This window comes from Carettochelys insculpta, chromosome 18 (assembly GCF_033958435.1).
Source record: "Carettochelys insculpta isolate YL-2023 chromosome 18, ASM3395843v1, whole genome shotgun sequence".
Classification (NCBI taxonomy): Eukaryota; Metazoa; Chordata; order Testudines; family Carettochelyidae; genus Carettochelys; species Carettochelys insculpta.
In genome coordinates, this window is record NC_134154.1 from 30,041,392 (window position 1) to 30,067,355 (window position 25,964).

Sequence of the window (25,964 nt, forward strand, 5' to 3'; positions counted from 1 at the left end):
GACCAGCTTTCTTTGCTTATGTTTAAATATACATGGTATGAGACGACATCTGTACATTGTAATTTTTTGCTAGAAGAGAAATCTACAAAACAGGAAGAGTCTGATGAGGAAGAAAAAGTACATCAAATTGAGAGATCCTCAGCTGCACACCCTCAAAGGCTTCCTGTTTTTCCAGGCATGGACCACTCTGTTCTCAAGGTGAAATAGGCCCATCATAATAGATGTAGATCAGGAGTCTCTGTAGTCAGTATCCTGTGATTGACAGTCACCATCATCACATGCTCACCGTAGGAAGGTGTACAAATCCCAGAAAAGGCAATTTATACAATAACCCACTGGCTCTCCAGCTGTAGGTTGGTATCCCCAGTGGGTCATGATCCCATTTTAATGGGGTTGCCAGGACTGGCTTAAATTTCCTGGGGCCCGTGGTCAAAGCCTGAAGCTCAGGGACAGCAGGACTTGAGTTACAGGCTCTCTGCCTGGAGCTGGAATCTTTGGGCTTCCCTCCGGTCACACCCCATGGGCTCTGTGAGGCTTGTGTGGGCTCAGACTTGAATTCTGCCTTCAGGGGTGGTAAAGTAGTTGTCAGAACGACATCACAATGCAGTGGAGTTTTGAGAACCCCAACCTGTTCAGAGTGGGAAAAGTGATGATCTGTTAGAAGGCCTAAGACACTGGCAGTAATGAGGAGGGCTAATGATAGAAATATTGGCAGTGGTTTAGAAGGAATTTTAACTTCATAATCGTGGGTGTTTCAGATTTATGGCAAATTCCATTATAAATTTATGTAGTTTATTGATTTCAAACTTGTGCTTTCTACTGCTTCATACACCCATCAAATTATTTGAGTGATCAAATTTACCTCCAAGCCAAATTTAAGTTACTAAAACAAAAAATCTAAAACAAAAATGAACAAACAAATAAACCAACCAGCCAAGAACCCCTTTTCTTCTAGGCTCAGCTTCGGAAAAGACAAGAGCTGGAGAGTCCTGGAGAAATAAAATCTGCACAGCTATTTAAATCCCAGTTCCAGCAAGGAACTCCTGGTGGCAGGGTACTGCCCGCTAGTGCTGAGAAGGAGAACAGGTGAGAGCACTGTTGAAATCCCAGTCCTAGAAGAATATGGCATGTTTTGGTTTCTTTTTCTGCAATGACTTATTGCTATTAGAACATAAGAATGGCCATGCTTGGTCAGACCAAAGGCAGTAAAGTCAGATCAAGTTTGTTTTGCTGTGTCCTTAGGTCAGAGGAAGTGTCTCCTCAGTGGCTGAAAGAGCTGAAATCGAAGAAGAGACAGAGCCAGTATGAGAATCAGGTTTGAGAAGGTACAGTACAGCAGAAACAGGCACTACTATGTAGAATACTGCTCTGACAGCTTTGCTGTACAGTCTCGTCTCTTTTGGCTGAAAAGAGATTCTTAATGGAAGAACAAAGTAACATGCAGTTAACTTTAGTTCTTGCAATGTGGTAGAAACAGTGTATGTTCTGGTGTTCCCAGCCTGTTTCCATGGGGCACGGTAAGTTCTTGCTGTGGCTGGTACACCCACGTGGCTGGACATGCGGCTGACGCCTCTTCAAAATGCTCAAGCCCCTTAAAGCTGGTGTTAATTATCTGAAGTTTTGAGCAGGAAATCTGTTTTGCACATGCCTGTATGCTGACTCTGCAAGCACAGAGTGTACACACATTGTATGTGACTGTGCAGTCCACATCCAAGACACTAAAAGATTACTGTAATGAAGCAGATCAGACCTTGCGGGAATTTACTGTACAGCTTATAGTTAGTCCCTTATCCTTTTTGTTGTGTAGCCTTATTTACGAGGCAAGGTGAAGGCACTATTAACCTCCCGACAGGCAGTTCTATTGTATAATGCCCATTCTGCTAATTTTAGTAGACAATGTAGAGTTCTACTACTAAACATTGTCATTGGTTTACTTAAGACCACCATACTGGCTCAGACCATCTAGCCCACTTATCTTGTCTTCCCACAGTGGCCAATGCCAGATGCCCCAGAGAAAGTGAACAGAACAGGTAATCATCGAGTGATTCCCTCTCCTGTCATTCATTTCCAGCCTCTGACAAACAGGCTAGCAGCAGCATCCCTACCCACCCTGGCTAATAGCCATTGGTGGACCTAACCTCCATGAACTTACCTAGGTCTTTTCTGAACCCTGTTAAATGCCTGGTCTTCACCACATCTTCTGGCAAGGAAGTTGCTTGGGGAAAAAAAAACAAAAAAAACAAAACCAAAAAAAAAACCCTGCCTTTTGTTGGTTTTAAGCCTGCAACTTATTAATTTCATTTGGTGATCCCTAGTTCTCAAGGGAACAAGTAAATAACTTTATTCCTTTTTCACTTTCTCCACACCAGTCATGATTTTATAGACCTCTATCATATCCCCCCTTAGTCTCCTTTTTTCCCTACGCTGAAAAGTCCCAATCTTTTTAATCTCGCCTCACATGGCAAGCTCATGTGGCTAACAGGTGTGTTCTTCAGATAGCTATTTAAACCATTGGAGCACTTGTTTTCAGTGATGCTCTTAAATGTTCATATGCAATTTAATAACTTGAAGTAGTTAGTGATTGCTTATATTGCTGCAAAGCAAGTGCCCGTGCCATCGAGACTTGAGAGAGATGGGGTCGGTAAAACTTATGAGCAATGACATGCTGTGGCTATTCCATCAGCATCTGGATTTTTTTTCTTTTCAGACACTGATTCTGACTAGGAAAAGACCCAGAAGTATAACAGAAGCCTTAACTCATCTGAACCTAAAATTCACACATCCTGCTGCTGTTTGCTTCCTGCCTTGACTGCTATGTGCACGGTGCCTTCCTACTTTGTGGAGAAAGCTGCTTAATGTTCCTAGACCAATACAAAGTTGTATTTTCTCAGATAGGGAAGGATCTAGTGACTTCAGAGTGAGTTGGAGTAAGCGATGGTGCAGTATAATTAGCACTTCAAGAGGTCTTACCAGAAGATTACGTTTGTTCTAGGAAATACTGCGCATCAGAAAAAGTCCCCTTGCCTTCGAACAAAGATGATACCTTTACAGAGTTAAGCTGTGTTTAGTAACTCAAGCATCTGAAAGCTGGTAGGAGTGTTGAGTGAAAAGGCTGGGGTTTGTATTTGTGTATGAAAATAACATTTTAAATATTTTTTTTGTGTGTGTGTGAGCTGCTAGTGGTTCCTATTTAGAATTAAGATTGTGAAAGAGTGTAAAAGAACAAATCATGTTTACTGCCATATTAAAAATGAAACTCGACTGCTCTATTTTAAAGGTATTTTTGATTGGCTGATGCTTATACACAATCTGCTGATTTGGCAGATCGAGTTGACATTTAGAGTAAACATAATGTCAATTTTCCATTCTTTTACTGGGATTGTATGGTCTGTCAGCATGTAGTGTAATTGCATCATTAGAATGTCATATTCTTAAAGCGATAAAGCAATAATGTCAATCAGTTCTCTTTAAAAATAGATGTAAATACTGTTTTTATTACTTAAAAGCAAGAGACGAGGAAGGATGTATAGTCTTCTCAATATGAGGGTTCCAGACATTTGTTGAATGTCGTTCTAGAAGCACCTCAGATTGTTTCACTTGATATTTTAATTAGTTACCTCTGTAAATATCAGTTTAAAGTGTTTATTTTATGTTTATTTTGTGGAATAACCTAAATGCAATCTCTAACTTCTCAAATGTTTATGAAATGATCTATATATTTTACTTTGGTAAGACCAAATGTTGGTGTGTTAGTAATGTAGTTAATACTAACTATACAACACAGATGTAACAGTCAGATGAGAAGAATTTTGATGTCTTTGGATTCATATTCTGAAATCTACTAGTTTTTTTAACCAAGATGTCTGTTTATAAGTAAATTATAAATGGATATTGTATTTAAAATACATATTAGTTGCCATTTTTTCCCCCAAGTAATTCCTTTTTTTCAGAAAATCCCCCTTAAAGAGATATGATTGCATTATACTGTGGGAGCAAAACAGAGTTTGCTGCTGGCTGCACTGCAATTCTTGTCTCCTGCTGAAAGTTTATTTAAATTAAGTGTTAAAAATCCGGCTCCAAGACCTGCACTCATTTTTCTTTCTACTGTGCAGCGTTTCAGAAGACGTGTTTTATGTGGTATTACTAGTGCACCTGCTAACCAAAGGGATAAACTTTGTCTGCCATCCATCAAGTTTTTAGCGGCCATAAGCCATGTGCCAAAGCTTGTCATAAAGAAGTCACCGGTGAGGTGATTTCAATCCCAGCCTCTACTTCAGTAAATAACTGCAGTATGGCAAGAGAGATGCCCAGTGTGGTGTTCTTTCTCTGATAGTATGAGTTCTCACAGCAGCACCTCTTATCCGCTGAAAAGACACATGAATATTTGCTTGCTTCGTATTAAAAGTGTCTTTACTCAGTTCTTTGCCTGTGAAAGTGTAAGAGAGGTGACAGTGCCAGAGGCACTCGTGTAATTTCTTCTGTCATCGGTCAGTGAATTTTCAGATATTACTGCCAAACAGAATCTGCCCTCTTTCATGTAGATGCCCATATGTGGAAGGAGGAGAAGTTTCCAAATGAGCACATTTGTCCAAACTGTTAGAGACACTGTTGACTACTTTTAAAGAACTATTTGTGTATATTTTCTGCCCATTGTTTATGTGGTCTGGGATCCGTTTTTAATTTGGAAATGCAAATTTTAGGCAAGGCTTGTATTTTTCTTTGCTTGTAATGCATCATCCAGCTTGTTTTGTTACTTGTGCACCAGATGTTCTTGGTAGTACTGGCAAGTACTATTTGAAAAGTATTTAATTAGCGGCAGGGATTTTTAGGTATGATAGAAGAATGTTGGTCACTTTTAATTTCCCTTGCTAAGTGTGCAGGCAGCCTTTTTTGAGGGATTCAGAACCAAAATAAATTTCCTTTTAACCATAAGAATGCTTAGGGAAGTTTAAGAATTGAGCAACTTGACAGTGTCTCTTTAATGACAGTGAGAGCATTTTGTCTGACAGTTCCTGAAGGAACAAAATGAAAGCCACAAACTCTTTAGATTAACTGCAGTGTTTTCGCTGTGCATTCTGTTGAGCTGAGAGGATTTAGTTTTGCATATTGGCAAAGCCCTTTGAATGAATATTTCCATTTGTGCATGGGCAATGCACTGAAATTTACTGCAGTTTTAATGCTAGTGAGAAGTGTTTGATCTTAAATATATCTGATTTTAAAATATCCTTAGGATGAGAATGAGTCGGATGTTTTTTCTGATCTTTTGTTTCTTTGTATTATATGTGAAATAAATATCTATTTTCTCTTCAGATTTTGAGTTCCCACTATGTAATTGTTGACACATCTATAAATATTTATTACACATATGATAACATGCTGTAAAATGCTTTCCTTAGACTAATTTCATTTTAATTTTAAATATTTAAGGAACCTTTATTTTTAACACTCTCAAATTATAACTTGCTGTTAATATGAGGAATGAACTCTTTGCTGCAGCATGCTCTTACTGTATGGGGGGTTTTTTACATATAAAAATAAATATTGGAAGCTATATTGAATGTTAACTTTTAACTAACTTGTATTTGAACTCCTGTGTAAGTGTGGTAGTTGGAGATGGGTAGGCTTTGGAATTTGCCATTGCATACAAGATGCTTTTGAAGAAATATCTTTTTCTTTTCCTTATGACCATCACAGTTCTATCTGCTCTTCATCCCATATCTGTTGTTTTGTCAGTCTTTTCAAAAAGCAAACGTAAGTCGGGCTGGTGTATGAAACTTGGAAATAGGTTGTTAATGCCTCCTTTTCACTGAAATTATGGGAATCTTCCCCTAGAACTTTAATTCATTTATGTTTGAGGATTTACAAGCCTGTAAATTTTACGTTCATTGGGATCACCAATTGCTGTTTTATTCATTTTGCAAATTTACCTTGTTTGTGGCTGTGTATCCTGAAGTTAGGCCATGCCAAGTCAGTGTTTTTGCTGGTTTTGTATTACCTGCTGTATACAGAGATGCTAAATTTTTGCTTTCCATTTTTTAACATGGTCATGTAAGACATACTTGCTTCTTGCTAATGCAGAGATTTAGCTGTCTACTCTCTGGCTTTTTGTTTTGGTCACCTAGTACACCTCCAGAAACATTGCATCTCAAAAACTGCTCACTACTGCTTTACAGAGCCTAGAATTGTAGGACGAGAAGGGTTCTCAAGAGGCGGTCTAGTCCAGTCCCCTGCCCTCGAGAGGCCTAAGTAGTGTCTAGCCATGTCTGATGGATGATAGTCTAATCTCTTAGAAATCTCCCATGAGGGAGACTCCACAACCTCCATAAGCAATTTGTTCCAAGGCTTCGAAACCCTGTCCTGAAGCTTTTCCTAATGTCCAACCTAAACCTCCCTTGCTGCAAACTGTTGATTCTTCTCATAGCCTCAGAGGTTAATGAGTATAATTTTCTCCTTCCACCTTGTAACAAGCTTTTATGTGCTTAAACTGTTGTGTCCCCCTTAGTCTTTTCTTCTCCAGACTAAATAAATCTAATCCTCTCAGTCTGTCTTCATGCGGCAAGCATGTTTTCTAAATATTTCATCCTTTTAATTGTTCTCACCGGGACTCTCTCCAGTTTAGCACATGTTTGCAAACTTCTGCTCAGAATAGCACAGTTGAGCAACATTATGAGTTCACTTATAATTCATTCTACATGTTTGCACTTGTGGTTTGATGCAAATTACTCCGTAGAGATCCCTGCTGTTCCAAAGTGTAACACTAGAGATCAGAACAATTCCAAGATATATTTAATATAAATAGTTTGGAATCCTTTACAAAATCTAGGGCATCAGTGATGTTAGCTACCTTCTTTTTAGTTTTTGTCCTGACTCTGTGCACGACTGTGTCCAACACCATCAAAGGTACGTTGCATAAACTGGGCATAAGTGGCTTTTTCAGGATCCATGTTGCACAATTTATTTGAATCATTGGAACAAGAGTTGGTTAATCCAAACTCCCATTGAGCCAAACGTTAAAAATTTTACAATTCTGTGATGCTAGGAATGCTCTCGAGAAAGAACATGTTGCTTGTTTATTGTATAGGATAAGAAAAGGTAAGGGTGTTTGGTGTAGAATAATGGGCATGAATTAAGCAGAATCTGTTTTGTAACATAAATGGGAATGTAATTTCTTGGGAGATGCAGATAAGTTCAGTAGGGCTGTTCCGTGGGTAGCAAAGGTTTGCTTCTATCTTATGAACATTTGCATTTCTCAGAACATACCAAATGGTTCCGTTTCAGAAAACGTAAAACCTCTGTCAGTCTAGTTGAGTCTGATGTCTCTTAACACCTTACAAATACCTTTCCATGTCAGTGACGTACTGACCCCTCTTCAATTGGGCTAAGATGTCACTGAACAGGTGATCCAGGCATCTGGAATTGGACAGCTCCAGCAGTTACACAGTAGGAGAGAACACTTGCAACCTCAGGAGGAAAAGAATGTAGTTGACAATGCTGACAATCTGTACGTTCTTTTGCACAGATTCATATTGAAAACATAAAACTGTTTCAGTCCCGAGGTTAATTTTCTTCATATATTCTTGAATTTAAGTAACATAATAAACTGTATAAAACAAGCCAACGTGTCCTTGTGTGGAAGGCTGGGATCATATGCTGACCTGGACAGTCAGAAATGATCTATGAATTTAGAACTCTGCTCTGTCTCAAAAACTCCTCTCTCTCCTGTTTGTCCTCCATACAGACCAGTCCCTGCTGGTTTACCATGGCAGCACTTGTTGAACTGAAGAGGCCATATTGTTCTGTCACTCACCCCATGCATAGTATTGGGAGCACACCTCCTGAAATCTATGTCACACGTGCTCAGACATAACTGGTTGAAGGTCAATTCAGTACCTTGATGGGCAAGACAAATTCTGTCCCCCAGGACATGTGCAATGCTCTCATGGGTCTCAGTGAGATCTACACCCTGGTGTGAATGCGGCATTTAACCTTTTAACATTAGACTAGGAAAGGTCTCAGCGGTTTCTGCATGTTAATTCCAGCCTCTTTTTTTTGTTTTTGCAAAATGTCTTCTCTTAGTGGCTCACTTCCTACCTCTGGAGCTAAGTTGGCATGGTGCTCACAGTGCGTTGCTAATTAACCTAACCCTCAGATGAAGGGCCAAATTCAGATTACATGTAAGGTCTAGTCTTTGCTAGAAAAAAGATATGTTGTGAACTCAAGTTAGCCAACTGGAGGTACAGAACTTGTAAAAACAAGGCAGTTTGTTGAATTGAGTGGCCACCAACTGCCTTGTCTGCACTAGACGGCTGCTTTTAGTTATCTGGAGTTTTCACTTGAGGCAAGAACGCATCCTTTTTTTCCCCCGAGTGAAGACCAGACTTCATTGGTTGGTTGAAACCACATTATTATCTGTGGAGTCCTGCCCTTTTACAGCAGGTTTGAATATGGACCAGTGAGCACAATATTCCAGCTCCTTGGTCATCCAGGATTCTAGGATCTAAGGATGTTTGATCAATGCAGGCTCTCAATTCCATGATGCAGAGCAGGAAGAGAGTGAAGCCATATATGAAATATTTCAGTTCCAGACTGCAATTGGCAGTCCTTCCTCATATCAATGTGCTTTTGCTGTAGTAGGTCAGACCTCTGTTTTGGCTTTCCCCACCCCACAGTTGAAAATATATTTACCAAAATATGCCTTGAAAAGAATTTTGTCATCCTGCTGATGAGATTTGGAGAGAAGGGGGAAGGGAAAGGTCATGTGGCTTATGGACTTTCTTCTTGCTGTACTGAAGCCTGTTTAAAGGAACTATTGTATAGATAAACTTTTCTATCATTCCACGTAGCCTTACAGAACTTGTAAATATGGATCACACAATGAATATGTTGTGCTGTAGAAAATATTTTGTACTACATAGTTTCCTAAGTAATACAGATGTTCTATCTCTCGCATATCTACTTGTCTATGATTCCAAGTTGAGTATTGCCAGATATTTACAAAAGATGATATTTCCTAACAGTGTGGGGTGAGCATTTCTCAAAGGAATTAAAGAAGTGGACAGCAAGAGGAAGTTGAGTTATGTTAAGAAAGAAAAATCAACACAATATATTATCCCTACCCTCTGCGATGTTTTGCAGTCGCCTTATTCATGTGCATACTCCATGAACTTGAAAAAATGAAGCAGGATTTGTGGGCACTTTACTCATTGAAAAAATAAATGTAAGTCAAGAGATGACTAAGCAAAGGAGCATATGGGAAAATACCTATATTTTTAAAAGTTAAAAAAAAAAAAAGAGAGCTACACTATCTTGTTTGGTAAAAGATGCAAGTGAATTTCCTTCCCTGCGTACCTGTTCTGTACAGAAGTAATTTTATATTGTACAATTAAGAGTTTTCATATCAATAGAAAAGGTGATGAATATGTGAAAAGGAACCGCAATAAAAGTGAAATCCAGTAAACTGCCGTCTGTGGTGGATCTTTGCGTGTACAAAATGTGTTGCATTGAAACAATGACAATAAATTAGAGTACAAAGCTTGGGTGCCTGTCGTATTTAATGGATGCTTTTGCTTTGCTAAGACATTTTGAAGTCTCCCAGCATATTTCAATTCCCATCATAGCTGTTCTCCCATAAAATCTGGTCTTTGTACAACATCCCCTGTGATGAAAACAGAAATGACAGAAGCACCTTTTGCAGTATAACCTCACCTCCACCTGCCCCAATTAGGTGCTAAGATGCTACAGTGATGAGCAGCAGTATAGAATTGTAAGAGGGGTGGATGCCAAGAAGATAACAGGCAGGGTGTATTTGCCATAGAAATTCTCTAGTGTTTAACCAGCTTGCTTCACAACCATTGTCCCCATCTACCTTATGTGATTCATTACGTTTGTCTCATGAGTTGGTTTTTGCTGTGAATAATTTGCCCAGCTCCGCAGGCCACTAGTGGTATGAGCTCACCAGCACCTGCAGCAGAACTACTCTCAAACAGCCTGGCAGCTCCAGAGCCCACAGAGAAGACCAGGGACTGGGGAAAGGTGTGAGGTCAGTGCTGGCAGTTTGGGGAGTGGGACACTCAGGGCACCTGTGGCCTCACTGTCATTCTGGGCTCTGGTTTCCATTCCAGCTGGGCGCAGGCCTGCCTCCCCTGCAATTCGGATGCACACGGTTAGCCTGTGGCTAGGAGCGAAAGGAACCACAGCCACGTTGATGGAGCATGCTGGTTCAGTGGAGCCCTCGGGCTCCAGGCACTCAAATGAGGCTGTCCTGGGTCTGTAAGCAGCGTGCTGGCAAAGGCAGTAGCTGTACTCTGCAAATAGGCTCCAGAGCACTTCTTTGCATTCCAGGAGTGCCTGGAGAATGACCCTGAATGAGAAGGGTGGTATTGTTTAGGTGCAGATAGAGCCTCTGCCCTGCAGAGCTTATGAGCGTAATAGTCACATCAGACAGTGCAGGAAAGAAGAGGCCTAGAAAAGGAAAGTGACTGACCCAAGGCTGCCCAGGCAGTCAGTGTCAGAGCTGGGAACAAAAACTAGGTTTTATGAGTCACAATCTCTTACCTGATCCACTGGACAAGACTGCCTCCAACTACCCTGCAACTCTGAGTGCTAAATGGCCCTCACTTCACCCGAGCTCTGAGCGTGCCAGCGTGTGCAGGAGTCCCTGGGGAGGCCTTGCCTCGCTCTGTAGCTGGAAATCTGCTGTAACTGTTTTTCACCATCCTTGGTTTTAGCACAAACAGAGCAGTAAGTGGCAGGGAAGCATTTGTGGAGCTTTGGAGCAAGAAGCACTGGGACAGTGCAAATGCAAAGCTCAGAATTAATTTTCTGCAGTTGAAGGGGCCATTTTTACAGGGAAGCCAAAGGACAGTTGAATGTTTCCCTTGGCCACAGCTTGGCCTCACTAGGGGAATGACATTGAATAGGTGGAATTCAGGAGCTAGACCTGCTGTGTCAGCATCCAGCTAGTGTGCTGCCCTGTTCAGCAACAGCTCCCGGCCAGCGCTGGGCCGGAACCCTGCGCCTCGGGGGAAAGGCTCCAGGTGCAAGGAGCAGGATCTCTGCTAGGGCAGTTTGTAGTTAATGCTGCATTTGTAGCTGCCCACAGACAGACACTAACCTGGGACCCCCTGGAGCCTAGTGCAGGGCCTTTAGCTCAAGCTGTAGAGGCCCAGCTGGCTCTCAGCCTAGGCTGTAGAGGACACTTATTCTTTCTCTGTGAAGTGGGCTGGATACCACTACATGGGCCAGTGACCCACACGGGGGTGGGGGGTAACCAGCTGTAACAACTGAGGCGAGGCTCAAGGCGGGGTGTGACTGCGACCTTGAACTCCCACCCATCTGCAGCTGTCCGCAATCCCCTGATGCTGAAAGGACAGAAGCACCACTTTATTGCCATATCTTTTGGTTAAGGGTCTAGTTAACACTTGTCAGGCAATAAACTGCTTGTGTCAACAAGTGTCTGCTCCGCATCTTTGTACTCAGAGAACCCAATGTTGAACCTAAATTACTTTTGCCGGCAACATGGGGCAGGACCTTTGGGGGGGCGGGGGGGACATGAGGTTATGATGTGGGCTTATAAGTTCTCCTCCTCCTCCCCAGACTTTGCTTTGCCTCCTATGTTGATCAGAGTGTTAAATATTTGTAAGTGTTTTCGTTTGGGGCTGGGGACAGGGGTTGCATTCAGAGGCTCGCTGTGTGAAAGGGGTCACCGGCACAAGTGCGCGACAACCGCTGGGAGCCAGTGGTGGGTGGGTAACCCTGTGCAGTGACCCAGCCCCAGTGGCAGGAAGCCAGAGCAGCGTGGCGAGTGAATTGTTAGTGTGATCTGTGGTCTCACTGGAGATTGGCATTCGCTTTGTGGTCAGAGTTTCACCTGGTTGTGTTCAACAGATGTGCTGTGGTCAATACTTGGCTATTAAGCTAACCCAGGAGCCACCCATCTCCCCAGGAGACTGTCAGGCCATAGGCTGGATGCCAGCAGCAGCAGGTCAGAAGTGAGTGATGCTGGCGTGTGCAATTGTGGTGGTGAAATGCGCCGGGCCGCCCTTACTCAGATGCAGAATATGCAGCTGCGTGGGGCACAGGAAAATGTGGAGCACAATGGGGGCTTAACGTCCACCCACCTTCCTCTTCCGCTCCCTCTTCTGTGGCTCTGCTCCCTGTCCAACCCCATTAGCAGAGCACTGAACCTGGGAAGGAGCCATTTGCTAGCCCCAGGTCTATCCTCAGTCTGAATTTACTGTCTCCCTCTACCGGACCTGAGTTGTAAAAGTACTTCATTCCTGTGTCGCTGAAGATGGTGAAATCACGTCTCTAAAAAGCCACCCGCCACCGAGGGCCGCTGGTGAGCCCAAGGGCACTGGTTTCCTAGCACTGCGTAGACGACCCTGCTGAAGGGCAAAACACGTAGCTCCCCTCAGAGGCAGCGAGTGCACTGGGCCAAGTTGGTGGTGGGGTGGAAGGAATTCAGCTTGTAGTGCTGCCCAGCCACCCTGTAGCACAACACTTATGGCCCAAGCCTGTTGTGGGACCAGGAGTGGCTCGATGGGTCCCCGAGGAGTTTGCTGTGGCACTAGGACAGCTGGGCTCAGATGGAAGGTGACTGAGCAGGAAGCAAAGGCAGAAAAATGAGACAGTCGCCAGCCTGCATTGCCGCGGTTTGGTGAGAGAGAGATGCTGAAAGGGCCCCGGGTGCCAGCCTGGCTTCCTGCAAGGGCAATGCCAAGGGACCTCCAGGTGACAGAGCAGGAAGAGCAGACCTGGCTCCTTCCTCTTCCATCCCTGTCTGCGCCAGCAAGGCTGTGCCCAGCTCCCTCCCCGCTAGCGCCCGGCCGCATCTGCGAGGCTGTGATGGCGTTGCCCCTCCTTGCTGATCACTGGCTTTGAGCTGGACGCTGCCAGGGCAGAAAGCAAGAGCTGGGCAAGCCCTGGGCCCCCCAGCTCTAGCCCCACTGACCTTGCTGCATTAGTTACAAAAATAAAAATTGCTATATCTCTGGCACCCCTCTTCTTCCAAGTTAGGCACTACGTCCTCCCTGTTTCTTAATCCCCAGCTGTTTGACGGATGTGCATCGGACAAAGTGGGCCTTTGCCCGTGAAAGCTTATGCTCAAAGGTATCTGTTAGTCTATACAGTGCCACGGGACTTCTCATTGCTTTTGCAGATACAAACTAACACGGCGACCCCTCTGACAGGTATTTGACTGTCAGTGGTGTGAGCCATTACAAAGATGGTGAAAAGCAACCCAGGTTTCCAGGCGGTTAGTGCTCTACCAGTTGCTAAACCACATCCGTCTGGTTCCCACCCGCTACTGGGGTTTAGTGGCATGACCACTGAGCACTGCCTGCTGTGCAAACGCTCTGGCAGCCTGGCCAGCCCATTTCCCAAGCTCTCAAGGCAGGAACTTTTCTCTTTTCATGTATGTAACAGCCTTGCGTTGGCGTAACACCAATGTCACTCAATGGTAGAGGGCCCACTTGTGCCCATGGTTTCCAGCTGGAACTCTTGAGCAGCTTGTGCCCCCAGCATGGGCACGTCATTCACTGGTGACTTTTGTAGCCAAACGCAGGTCGGCTTTGGAAAGGCAGCTTTCTTGTGCGCCCTTCTTCCGGGATGATGATGAGGGCGTCCTCGCTGGTCTCTGCCTTTGTCCACAGGTGCTTGCAGCAATATGTTTCAAGTTTATTTCCACTGACCTATCACCTTAGTGCCGGGAGAGGCGCTGGACTTTGGGCATTGCCAGGTTGTAGTGGGAAGCTGAGAAAGGGGACGACAGAGAAAAAAACCCGTTACCCTAGTGCCTCGGCTCCCTAGGCTGATGCGTTATAAGAAGCGGGGGTTTTTAACAAACGCATCTCTCGTTTGGGAGGCACTGCCTCTCTGGTGGTGCAGGCTGCCCGGTGCTGTTACAGGCATGGTCCTTGCCAGCTGATCACTTGAGCACCTGCTCAGGAGAGATTCAAATGCTGCCCAGCTGATGAGCAAAGGGCCCCCAGCTGGCTTTTGTGTTTCTGTTGGGGGGAGGGGGGTGAACATCCACACATGCCTCAGTGCACATCAAAAATATTCCACACATGAATGGCAAAAATATTCCACACGGGGGCGGATACAGTTAGAGGGAACATTGATTGCCAGGGCAGCTGATGGCACTTCTTTCCTCGTGGGGCCTTCTAGCCTGAAGCATCCCAAGGCTGCGTCTCTCGGGGCTGCCCTCTCCAAGGCCAAGCAGAAAGGATTGAGCTCACTGTATTCTGCAGCCCCAACAGCTGTCTTTCCAGCATGGTCCATTGCAGGGCGACTGGGGGGTTCTCCTGGTTTTCACCCCCTCAGAATTTGAGCCCTGACTTTGTTTTGCAACCTTGTGTAGGAAGCGCTGGAAAGTCCTAGCTATACACGTGGGTCTCCTCCTGGTCTTCCGACACAGGGCAACAGCCGGCTCTGCCTCCCTTGAAGTAGTTAAATGTGCCCTCAGGGCTGTTTCTCCAGCCTCACACATGCAGGTTTCTGTTTCTGCTGAGAGGAATGACATTGGCAGCAGCAGCCCTCCGCTCCTTGTGTGACAGGCCTGGTTATGTATTGCACACCCAGCCAGCCGACTTCAGCAGTTTTTGTGCTTCTGGCTGGGGGCTGGGATGTCAGTTTGTTTCAGGGATAAAGTCGCTGGCTCTAGAAAGCCTGAAACGGGGCCAGCTGTGGCTTTGTGTGAAAGCGAGGGGCTCGGGCCTGGCCTGGGTTTGGCTGAGGCAAGCAAACTCTGAAGCTCTTGGCCAACCCACAGGACAAAGCTGCAGGTCTGAATGTGAAAGCTAATGAAATAATTCCACAGCCGGGGGCTTAGTGAGACAACGGCTTCCTGGGATCAGCTGACCTTCGCTTCCACTCGGCTTTTATCCAGCAGTCTCCCTTTGTTTCATGCTTTGATGGGTTTGTAAACAATTTTGGCACCATCCTGCTGCGGCGCGGTATAAATTCTCCTGCTCTGCCCCAGTTCTTTCACTGGTTCACGCAGGTGGTCGTATAACTGGTAAGAATTTTCTATTTATTTTCCTTTTTACAAATGTCATTGCCAATCCAAAGCTGCGTGGCCTGAAGCCTAACCTCCCTGCCGCAGCACTAGCGCAAGAAAGCAATGCCGAGCAGCGTAGGTGGGTATGTACGTCCCATAGATCAGTGTTTTCACAATTTCACGACTGGGCGGGCGCGTGACCCTCGGTTCGTTGCACTAGAGCAAGGCGTTTCACCTAACGGCAGGCCAGCTCCAATGTGATGGCTTTGAAAATTCCTTGTGTTTGCCTATTATTGGTCACTGGTGCCTACGCAGAGGGACTGTACTGATTTGGCCAGAGCAGGCCACTTTGCTGCTCCATCCTGCACGATGCTGCTGTACACCACGTGCTGTCTGCAGCTGCAGGAATGCAGGGACGCGTCCTGGGTGGCCAGTGGGTGGAACTGGCTCCCCCGGGGTTTAAGTTGCCGAGGTGAAGACAGCTTCACAGACGTGAACGGCTTTGTCTAAGCCCTAAATGTTCAGAGACACTCCACGAGGCTCGCCCCCGCCCCCGCCCCCCCCGTGTTATTGTTAGTGCTGTTTGGGGCAAAATTGAGAGGCCCTCAAGCAAGGGTTCCTCAGGCCGACTGCAAGGCAGCGCCCCCTGATTTTACTGGGAGTTGGCCTGCATGAGGCCTGGCCAGGCGCTGAAGGGGCTGTGAGCAGATCTCCCAGCTGACACCAGTGGAGACAGTAATGTTCAATGGTGCGAGCCAGGCCTGGCCCTGAACCGTAACAAGTCAGTGCACAGATTGTCAGCTTCGCTGCACTGCCGAGGGGCTGGGGGCTCGTGTCTGAAGACCACAGGACTCTGGCTGATGTGGTACGAAGGACGGAGGGCCCTAAAGGGTGAAGCCAGTCCACTCCTTCCCAGGTGCCAGGCTCCTACTGCCCCACCCAGACCCGAGGCCACTGGTGCTTAGAAACCCCTGCTGGTAGTTCTAGTGGGTGTTTATTGTCCCATGGAGGGATGGGCGAGGAGCACTGGGCTGGTGGACGTCCGGGTGACGGGTGCAGGTGCATGAACTCAAACAGCTTTCCAGTTACAATGCTCAAGACCAAAGTCTAACCGTTTGAACTTCCCTCCCCAAGAACCAGGCAGGGAGCATCACAATGGCGTCAGACCATCAGATGCCAGGCTCTAAGCAACAGCACAGCAACTCGAAGGTCAGTCTGTGCTGCTTGGAAGGGATGGGAAGGGAGTGCTGTGTGCAGTGGCTGGGGTGGCACAGCTGTCTGGTCCCAAGCAGCACGAGACGCTTGAAAGTGTGTGCGAGCACGTATCCGTCACCCCAAGTCAGTGCAGCCAAGAGGTGCGCTCCTCTCTGGGTGGCAGCAGGCTGGAGTATGAACAGCTGAGCGCTCAGAATGCCTTCCCCTAATCAGCAGCCACTTGCCCTGGTACCCAACGACCCCTCTGCCTTTCCTGCAGCAGCTGGGGATGTTCAGAGACCTTGCAGGCGGCAGCCCCAGTGCCATGTGAGAAGCAGCTGCTCAGGGTGCGGTGCAGCCCCAAATGCCAGCACACTCTCCCCTTCCTGAGCCTCTCCTACAGGACGCCGGAATCCAGAGGTGGTCAGACAAAAGGAAGGGGCTTCCCCACCCTGCTGCTGCCAGCTGAGGCGTAAGCAGCTTTCCAAGTCGCCTCTGTGTTGCTGGGGCCTTAGAGCAAAGCCTGAGAGCAAGTGACACATTTTACAGCCGCTCCTAAGGGGAGGCTCCAAGGAAACCGATACAAACCTTGCAAATTACCCCAGACTCAGCCACCGTCCGAGCATCAAGCGCTGGGCAAAAGTGATTCTAAGCCAGCCCCTGCGTCAGGAAATGGGACGGTGCCCCCGGGTTCGCTCTTGAGTCATTCAGCCAGCTGCCATAGCAACGTTTCCTTGGGCTGTGCCCTGATGGGTCGGACGTGTCGGCGCCAGGAGACGTACAAGAAAGGGGCCTTTGGGGGCAGGGGTGGAAGTCAGCAGGTGCGCCCTGGTGCGCAGCTCCGGCAAATGCCAGCCAGGAGCTATTGAAAGAGCAGGTGGGGACCCGGGTTAGAGGACAGAGCCCGGGAGATGTTTTAAGTTACTTTTTGGGGTGGGGGCAGATGGTATCAGAACTATTCAGCACTGGCAGTTTCTGTGCTCTCATCGCAAGTCTCCTGGGAGCAGTTGGTGTTTAAGGCCTCAGGCACTGGAACTGGGGCAAGGGGCTGCAGCACCCCGGCTTGAAGGGGTTTCTGTTACATGCAGGTTTACCCAGAACCCCCCAGTGGAACACTTGTCCCAGCCCCTGTGTAATGCCTCAGCTCCTGGACCTCTGGGGCTCTCCCAGCTCACAGGGTCCTGCAGCCCAGCCCTGGCCAGCCACGGGCGGGAACTGCAGCGTGGCCAGACCCCCTGTGCGAGAAGAGGGGTCAAGTCCTGTAGTGGGAGGGGGACCCTGCCCCTGACCTCACTTACCCTCCTGTAAGGAGCCAGGCACTTCGGGGTGGCAATCCTGTGTAAGTCGGCCGGGGGCGGTGCGGGGGGGGGGGGGAAACTTCTGCTTACTGGGGGCTGATGCGCCTCCCACAGCTGTGGCTGGAGAGACAGCCTGGCACCTGGGTGGGGCTGGCTCTGCTCTCCCCCTGCTTTGTGTGCAGACACAACGACTTTCCTCTCTGCTCCACTGACCCACACGCCTGTGCTGAGCCGCCAGAGCCTGGCTGGCTGGACGGTGTGTCAATACAGAACACCCATACCGGAGCCTCTGTTTGTTTTGCTAGGGTTGGAATTGCATTGGAAGGAGAGGCTGCTACCGCTGGCCTGACCTAGATCTAGGACTGGATAATAAATTGCTGAGCCACCTCCTTCCAGTTTAAAACCCCTGCTGGAGTGGATAATTTTGTTGTGATACATGAGTTTGGCAAGAGGCACCTGGGTACCGGGGCACTTGGGTGGGCTGGGGAATCAGAGAAGAGCTACAAAAATGACGGAGGTCCACAGTAAATGGGCCAAGGGATGCTGCTCTGCATTCAGTAAAGACAGTGGAGTTGCCTCAGGGCTGACTTTGCCCGACATTTATCATTTGGGATGAATAAAGACCAAGGAGAGAGACACTCTGCAGGGACTGGATGGGTACTAAGACCAAGCAGAGAGAGAGAGAAGTCTTCTGGGTAGTTTGGAACTCAGAGAAATGGAAGAAATCTGAGTTCAGGCTGAGCAGCCAGAGACCTCCACCAGGGTCAGACAGGGAGTCACTCAGGATTTCTGAAGCAGTCTGGGCAAAGCACTGGAAGATGCCAGATGGAATGGCTGAGGGAGAGGGACTGAATGGCCTGGTGTCAATGGGGCTTTTTCCAGCTCAAAGCTCCACCCTTCTGGGTGCGACCAGGGACTGTCAGTGCATCCCCCCCGCTTGAGTCAGTCTACACAGGCCAAGAGACCTCACAAGAGCTGGTACTGCAGGGAACAGCTGTGCTGACCGCTCTGCCCACGCGAAGGCTGGACTACGTGGCTTTCACTTCCCTTGTCTAAGCTGCGGTTCCTCTCCCTCTCTCGCATGTTAGATGGTTGTCTTTGAGCAGGAGAATTTCCAAGGTCGCTGCCATGAGCTGACCGCCGCTTGTTCCAGTTTGAAGGAGGCCGGAATGGAGAAAGTCGGCTCCATCCTTGTGCACTCTGGACCGTACGTATCTTGCACGTGGGCCATGGGGAGTGAAAGTGACTGGGTGAGCCGGGCTCAGCCGAGGGAGACTGTGATGGTGACTTAGAAACAACTGGGCAGTGTAAAATGAGATGAAATGAGGATGTTAGTTATCAAATGGACATTGCTCCCCGCTGGCGTGTTCCCCAGCCTGGAAGGTTCCCGGCAGATGAGCCTCTAGGAAGAGTTATGGACAGAGACCCCCGAGTACCTCTCAGCCTGACAGGCACAGGGGCCAGACTCATCCTCAGTCTGTGCCCATGTGAACGCGCTTGCTTCCGTGGCCTCGCACCCGTTTTACACCAGGGTACCCAGGAACATGGTTTCTAGCAAATTTACCCTCTGTGGCAGCTGCAGGCGTGCGCCTGGAGTGGGTAGACAGACGCATTAGCTCTTCGCAAAGGAGTGTGCCAGACGCAGCTGTGTTTCCCAGGCAGAGCAGAGGCTACTCTGGCAGGTGGGGGGGCTGAGTACATCCTGGGAGGGTGGGGTTCTGCTCTGGCAGCTCACCCGAGGTGCTGCCCAGTGCTGCTGGGCATGGAACGCTGGCCCAAGCAGAGCTCGTGTGGGTCAGGTGCTGGCTCCGCAGCTCCAGGGGTGCCTGGAATGTACTGCAGCGAGTTCTACAACAGCTGGTGGTCACTAGGCCCTGCCAGAGAGCAAGCGAGCACAAGCGTGTGTGTGTGCACGTGTGAGCGTGAACGTGTGCAATGCAATACAGCTTTGTGCTGTAGGTAGCCTGATGAACCGTGTACTTTGCAGCGAGTAGCTTCCTGCCCTGGTCACTTGTCACTTCCCCCCATGGCCAGTGGCGTAGGGGCAGCAGTGAGCTGGGTGTGACACATACAGCCTCTGCTGTCTACGCCACGTGAGTAAGACAGAGACACGGTTGTGCGAGTGGGCACAAGGCTCTGTAACTCACTTGGGGAAGGCAGGGCAGGGGGGTCTCCACATGCTGCCATTGTCCGCAGGCACTGCCCCGTTGGTTGGGAATGGGGCTCCGTGTCCAATGGGATATGGCGGCAGCCCCTGCAGGTGGGGGCAGCTCACGGAGCTACTTTTCCCTCCCCCCAGGAACCACTGCTGGATAGGCTGGCCACTTTCAGGAGTGGGACCTTAGCCCCACTCGCCACCTCCTGGGATAAGCAGTGCTCAGCCAGAGTCCACCTCCTGAACCCCGGTCTCAGCCCTGATCCCCCTCCTGTACCTGATCCCCTGCCCATCCCTGAGCCCATTCTGCACCCAAACACCCCCCAAAGCCTGCAACCTGAATCCCATCCTGCATGCACTGGAACTAGGGGTGCAGGTGTGACAGGGGTGGGGTGGAGGGCTGCAGCATCCCCTGTCTTGAAATGGTTTCCATCCTATACAGAGTTTCCAGGTGGGCTCCACAGCTCTCAGCACCCCCTGCCCCGCCTCTAAAAATGGTTCCAGCCCCTCTGCCCCAGCCTGCATTCCAACCTTCTCCCCCAGGCTCTGCCTGGAGCCCCGCCTACCCTCCAAACCCCGCAGCCAAGCCCAGAGCCTGCACTCCCATGCACCTCAACCTTCTGGCCCAGCCTGGTGAAAGTGCCAGAGCAGGGGATGGAGGGGCGGTGGGGTAAACGGGGTGTGGGCGGGGCCAGGGCGCTGGGTTCAAGAGAGGTCCAGGATTGTATTACATTCCAAGAGAGATCCTGTGCTTAAAACGTTTGGGGACCATTGACTTGGAGAAAAGCTCGGGGAATACACGCCCAGGAAGCCAAGGGATTCCTTCAGGCGAACGGCAGAAGCGGCGTTTCTCTGGCTGCCCGCTCAGGCGCTTCTGGACAGTTCGGAAATGAAAGTTCCTGGGGCTTTCCCCACTGCAAGGCTTGTCCTTTGCTCTCTTCTAGCTGGGTTGGCTATGAGCAGCCCAACTGCAAAGGGGAGCAATTTGTGTTTGAGAAGGGCGAGTACCCCCGCTGGGATTCCTGGACCAACAGCCGGAGGAGTGACATCATCTGCTCCCTGAGACCCATCAAAGTGGTGAGTGCTTGTGTCGGGCGCTGACCAGTTGCTAGAACTGGGTCAGGCAAAGGCCTAGTTATCAGCTTCTTGTGGGGCCCCTCAGACTGAGAGCCGGAGCCCAAGTCCTGAGCTCTTCCCGCAGGCAAGACGCCGTGTCCTCCACTGCCGCTCCTGCGTGCTCCGTGGCTTGTGAGTGCACCTGTGCGCAGATCTCCATGGGACGTTGTATGTCCATGGGAGAATAGGAGAGATCCTCCCAGGGCAGACTGGGGCCCATCTCGGGCCAGAGTCACGTCTCTGACGGCCAGCGCCAGGAGTTTCAGAGGAAGGTCGGAGGTAGGGTGCCCATCCGTCCCGTGCTGGGCGGGATGGTGCTGCATTGGAGCCAGGGATATATGGTCGCCCTATTCAGAGGCAACTGCAGAACGGCCATTTATGGGGGGGAATTTGCCATTACGGACGTTTCCTGGTGAATGGCCCAGGATGAGCACTGTAGACATCTGCTCACAGTCAGTGCTCCACCTCCTATGCACAGGCGGAGCCCCACCTGAGACGGCTGACCTGGGCCCACTTGCTGGGCACTCTGGTTTTGTTTGGAGGCTTGTGCTGTCTTTCCCAGATAACGTCCCTGGAAGGGGCCTGGCACCATTGCTTACACTTACCCAGCCTTTCTCCTCTCTTCAGGACAGCCAGGATCACAAAATCGTCCTCTACGAAAACCCCAGCTTCACCGGCAAGAAGATTGAGATCATAGATGACGACGTGCCCAGCTTCCATGCGCACGGCTACCAGGAGAAAGTCTCATCGGTGCGGGTGCAGAGTGGCACGTAAGTAGCTGGGGCGGTGGGGCCCCGCAGCCAGGTTAGGAGCTGGGCACTGGAGTCTCCTTTTCCTGCATTTGGAATCTAGGAACTAAGGGGACAAAACCACTTGACTGCCTCAAATTCTGCCCTGAAAGCCCAGACTGTGTCCTGTTTAAGGCATCACCGTGACAACACCCTAAGGCAGGTGGTTGGGTGTCAGGCACAGCTGCTGTCAGTATCTCTACTGCTCTGGGCCTGGAGCTGAGCAGGTTGCTAGTGTAACACCGCCAGAGCTGGGTCAGCAGCACCGGGGATTGAACCTGCAATTGTAGGGGCTAAAGCTCTGTGCTTTACAGCATGAGCTAAAGGTCAGCTGGCGCTCAGCTAAGGCTGCAGAGCAGAGACTTTGCTCACCCTAGTATGAGGTCTCAGTGCCTCTGGGTGCTACACTAGCAATGTTCACGGTAAGCTGAGGGGTTGGGCAGCCACCCAGGAGAAATTCAGGTCCCATCCAGCTGGTTGGCAGAGCATGAATTGTGCCCACAGCTGGCAGCGTGTGTTTCTGTGGGTGGTGCACAGCTGCTTAAGTCTTGGTGCACATAACAAAATTTATTCTGCCCTGGATGAGAAAATTAGAGAGAACATTGATTGCTAGAGTGACCGGGGAATGAACAAGCTTTGCCCTGCTGACAGGGGACGGGGGCAAAGGAGACAAATGTCCTCAGGCCCAGCATTTCAAAGGGGCCCTGTGTTCCAGCCACTGCCACTGCCAAAATATCAGTGGTGGCAGCTGGAGCTCTAAGCCCTGGTGAATATCCATGGCAGTGCTGCTCTGGCTGTGCGTGGCTCGGGGGGGGGGCGACCGTGGCTTGGGGTGGTGGTGGTGAGAGCTGACTGTATTTGGCCCCACCCCTTCTGCTCTTGGCCCCACCCTTTCAGGGCTGTGGTGCCCCTCTCCCTCCCACCTTGCCCTGCGGCCCATGGCTGTGGTTGGTGTTGGTGGCCCCAATGCATGGAGCCTCCTGGCAAGTGAGGAGTGTGAGGAGGTGCAGGCACTACTCTGCTCTCCAGGGGCAGATCCCCTTTCCCCCGCCCACGTTTGATTTGCCACATGTGGGGCAGGGCGGGGCCGGGTGCCAGTGTGGAAGGAGACCCTGGGTGCTGATCCGGGTGAGTTTCCCGGACAGCTGGGTTCTCCCAGTCGTTGATTCAGCTGTCTTTCCCTTTGTAGCTGGGTCGGATACCAGTACCCCGGCTACAGAGGCTACCAGTACCTGTTTGAAAAGGGGGACTATAAGGACAGCACAGAGTTTGGGGCCCAGCACCCCCAGATTCAGTCCGTCAGGCGCATCCGGGATATGCAGTGGCATCAGCGAGGGACCTTTCACCCCACCAACTGAGGCCCGTGCCCCGAGGAGGAAGGAAACCAGAACAAGCTTTTACGTGGCCTGCTGCTGGTTCCCAATGTCCTTGCTCTCCTACCTGCCGCTGAGTGACACCTGCTGAAGCAAGCGAATAAAGCTTTGAGTTTCAAACGTGCGAGTCCAGCGCCTTTTGTGTGTGTGTGTGTGTGTGTGTGTGTGTGTGTGTGTGTGTGTGTGTGTGTGTGTGTGTGTGTGTGTGTGTGTGTGTGTGTGTGAGAGAGAGAGAGAGAAGACCCATGAAATAATTCTCTGTGCGTGGCAGGGGTCATGGCAGGGGAAGCAGCAGCACTCCACAGAGCCCCTGTGCTCCTCTGAGGCAGACAGCCTTAGACACCAGCGTGTGAGTGAGGGCCCAGCATCAACAGAGGGCGAAGGAACCTGTCATGAAACCCCTGTGTTGACAGTCACGTCAGTCCTTTCCCCTGCCCCAGCTCCTGGGCAGATGTGGCTGAAAATGAAGAATGAAAGGTGTGGAGCTAGTCCCTAGCCCGCAGCAGTGAGACCGGAAACCAGGCACTTAGAGCAAGTCTCCTGGCGCTCTGAGCTAGTGAATTCAGTCGGAACCCTGGGCAGGGGCCACTGTTTGTCCAGGAGTCTGACTGGCCTGAGTGATGCCCTCAGATGCTTCCAGCATGCGGGCTGTCATGGCTTGAGCCCAAAGCCCTGACGTGGACCTGGGCCTCAGAGCGTTGCCGCTGCTGTGTTTGTGTGCATTTGAGCAGGAAGAGGGTGAGCCAGGTCTTCCTGCTAACTAGTGCCAGAAGTCTGGAAGTCAGGCCCGGTTCACCCTGGGCTCTTGATGTCAGGGCCTGCCCCAGGGGGATGCTGTCCTACCAGTCAGCTAACCTAGTGTGGACTGGCATTGCAAGCCCCTCTAGTGCCTCTATCAGGAAGCATCAGAGAGGTAGCCAAGTTAGTCTGTGTCTTCAAAAAAGCACAGGAAGTCCTGTGTCACCTTAGAGTAACAGACATTTTGGAGCATAAGCTTTGGTGGGCAAAGACCCGCTTCGTCAGATGCATCTGCCATGGATAGGTGCATCTGACAAAGCAGGTCTTTGCCCACCAAAGCTTATGCTCCAAAATGTCTGTTACTCTATAAGGTGCCACAGGACGACTTCGTGTTCTATGAGGAAGCGTGGCCAAGGGTGAATTTTCCTGTGCATAGTGTAGAATTGCTCCTTGCTTGTGTTCCGCGGAGGCATTGGGTATCCCGGATGAGATCTCAGTTCATTCTGCAGCTCTCTCTCTCGGGATTAACTATTGCATGTCTGATATCGGATGCAAAACAGCTTCCATGCAAAAGAGGTGTGCGTGGGGGGGAAGAGCTTTTTCTGAGACCTATCCGTTTGTCCAGTTAGTCTATGGATTTGGCTCTCACAGCAGCATTAACACTCACAAAGAGGTGCCTGGCAGTTCTTGGGGAAAGAGTTCTATGAAGCAAGGAGACTGGCATCAGGACTCCTGGTTTCTCATTCTGCGTCTGCCACCAGCCTTAGTTGAAATAATCTTTTTGGGTCTATCTACTCCGCCCTCTGTTACAGGACCAAGACAGCAATTCCCTCCCTCGGTGGGGTGCCGTGAGGCCTCGCTGAAGTTTGTGGCCGATCTGCAGAAGCACAGAGAGTTGTTGTGAAGAGCTCAGAGCTCTAAAACTCTCGAGGTGCCTCCTGGACGCAGCGCCAGCCCAGGATGTTTTCAATGAACCCACCTGCCAGCCTCTCACTCCCTGTGGTTTTCTCTGCCACATCACAAGCTCTAATGAGTCTGCAGACTTTCCGCAGGAAGGCAGATTCTCTGTGTGGCCACTGTGTGGCACCCCAGCCTCGCCCGAACACTGGTTAACTTGCCATTGGTGTTTAGTAGTTAAGTCTGGCCAGTTTCATGCCACTCTCTCATGAACCTGTCACGGGTGGTGTCGAGGGTTCGCATTTTACTTGCAGCCTTCCCCCAGCTGGTGGGGAAACGCAAAACCGGGGGGTGATGTGCCTGTCTGAAGCTGGGGGAGGTAAAGCTGAGCCCCCAGCACCAGTGTAACTGTTCAGGGCAGGTATACACAGAAGCCAGGTCTACACCAGACCTTAAGGTTGCACAGTTGGAACTGCAGCAAGAGAATTGACTTATCTACGACCAACTCACCTGGCGGACCTCCCTTGTGCCTTGTGAGACTGAGGCGTACGGGGTCAACTGTTGAGCCCTGACAGTTCCATTTCTTGCGTCCTCACTAGGGACGCGAAATCAAACCCCAACAGATCAACCCTGACTGGGTCGCTCTCCCAGGTAGTGTCCATGTGCCCTCAGTGAGTAAGTTGACTACACTTCACAGAGCTGGAATCACGTACCTTAAGCCAGATTTCTTCTTTGTCCCCACAGCAGGAGGTTGACGGGAGAAACTCTCGCTTTGACTTCCCTTACTCCTCATGATTCCCTGGAATCCCGGGGTTGACGGGAGAGTGAGGAGCAGTCGATTTAGCACGTCCTTTCCAGACCCACTAAGTCGCCCCGTGGGAGATTGCGCTCCGGTTGAGTGTAGCCTAGCCCTCATGAAATGGGAGGTGATTCTGTTTGCTCCTTGCTCCCCCTGTGGGGTAAATGGCTATTTATGAGATCTCACCACTTCGGGGAGAGTGGATAACACTGTGTTGGGAAGATGATTGGGTGGATGGGATTGGGAGGTGGGTGGGAAGGGAAGGCAGCTGCTTCAGACTGCTGCTGCATTTTCACATAAGCAAGTGGCAATTTGCACAAGAGAACTGAGGCCAGATGTTGGTCTGAGACGTCAGCTGTTCGCACTGTCAGTTGTATGTTTGCAGCTCCCTGTCTCACTCCAGGCTTCGCAGAATCAGCTCCCTGTGAACATGGGCAACCGTCTCCAAAAAGGAAGAATCAGAGCGTTTCTTGAGCTGTTAATGGCATTAGCAGCACAGGCTCCATTGCCCCAGCTTTTCCCTTTGGAGACAAATTGGAGGAGCTGCTCTCACTTCAGCTGGTAGAGAAAGGACTTTTCCCAGAACACAATGGAAGCTGGGCTGG

At 49.5% G+C, this 25,964-nt stretch overlaps 2 protein-coding genes across 9 annotated transcripts in view; both read left to right on the forward strand.

Moving 5' to 3' along the window:
* Window positions 1–9,541, forward strand: part of KIAA1671 (KIAA1671 ortholog) — a 143,387-nt gene extending 133,846 nt beyond the window's left edge. For 6 of the 8 annotated variants that reach the window (XM_075013242.1, XM_075013243.1, XM_075013244.1 and 3 more), the window contains 4 exons: window positions 74–198; window positions 956–1,086; window positions 1,243–1,325; window positions 2,708–9,538. In XM_075013242.1, coding sequence (XP_074869343.1) covers window positions 74–198; window positions 956–1,086; window positions 1,243–1,321 — 335 coding nt within the window. In that variant the 3' untranslated portion in view covers window positions 1,322–1,325; window positions 2,708–9,538. Of the gene's footprint in view, window positions 1–73; window positions 199–955; window positions 1,087–1,242; window positions 1,326–2,707 lie in introns of all 8 variants that reach the window. The other 2 variants (XM_075013245.1, XM_075013247.1) reach the window with 2 other exon arrangements.
* A 4,988-nt stretch (window positions 9,542–14,529) lies between these two features.
* CRYBB2 (crystallin beta B2) lies at window positions 14,530–23,039 on the forward strand. Its single transcript, XM_075012552.1, has 6 exons — window positions 14,530–15,019; window positions 16,136–16,210; window positions 18,582–18,700; window positions 20,593–20,725; window positions 21,392–21,534; window positions 22,742–23,039. Exons 2-6 carry the CDS (start codon window positions 16,157–16,159, stop codon window positions 22,908–22,910), a joined length of 618 nt encoding a protein of 205 aa, XP_074868653.1. The 5' UTR covers window positions 14,530–15,019; window positions 16,136–16,156; the 3' UTR covers window positions 22,911–23,039.
* Window positions 23,040–25,964: the final 2,925 nt, after the last annotated feature.

What these genes read in the sequence shown, in the direction of transcription:
- CRYBB2 (XM_075012552.1), top strand. Translation starts at nt 16,157, where the DNA reads ATGGCGTCAGACCATCAGATGCCAGGCTCTAAGCAACAGCACAGCAAC. An exon ending in AACAGCACAGCAACTCGAAG is followed by an intron (nt 16,211 to 18,581) that starts GTCAGTCTGTGC and finishes CTCGCATGTTAG; the next exon opens with ATGGTTGTCTTTGAGCAGGA. An exon ending in CCCTGAGACCCATCAAAGTG is followed by an intron (nt 20,726 to 21,391) that starts GTGAGTGCTTGT and finishes TCCTCTCTTCAG; the next exon opens with GACAGCCAGGATCACAAAAT.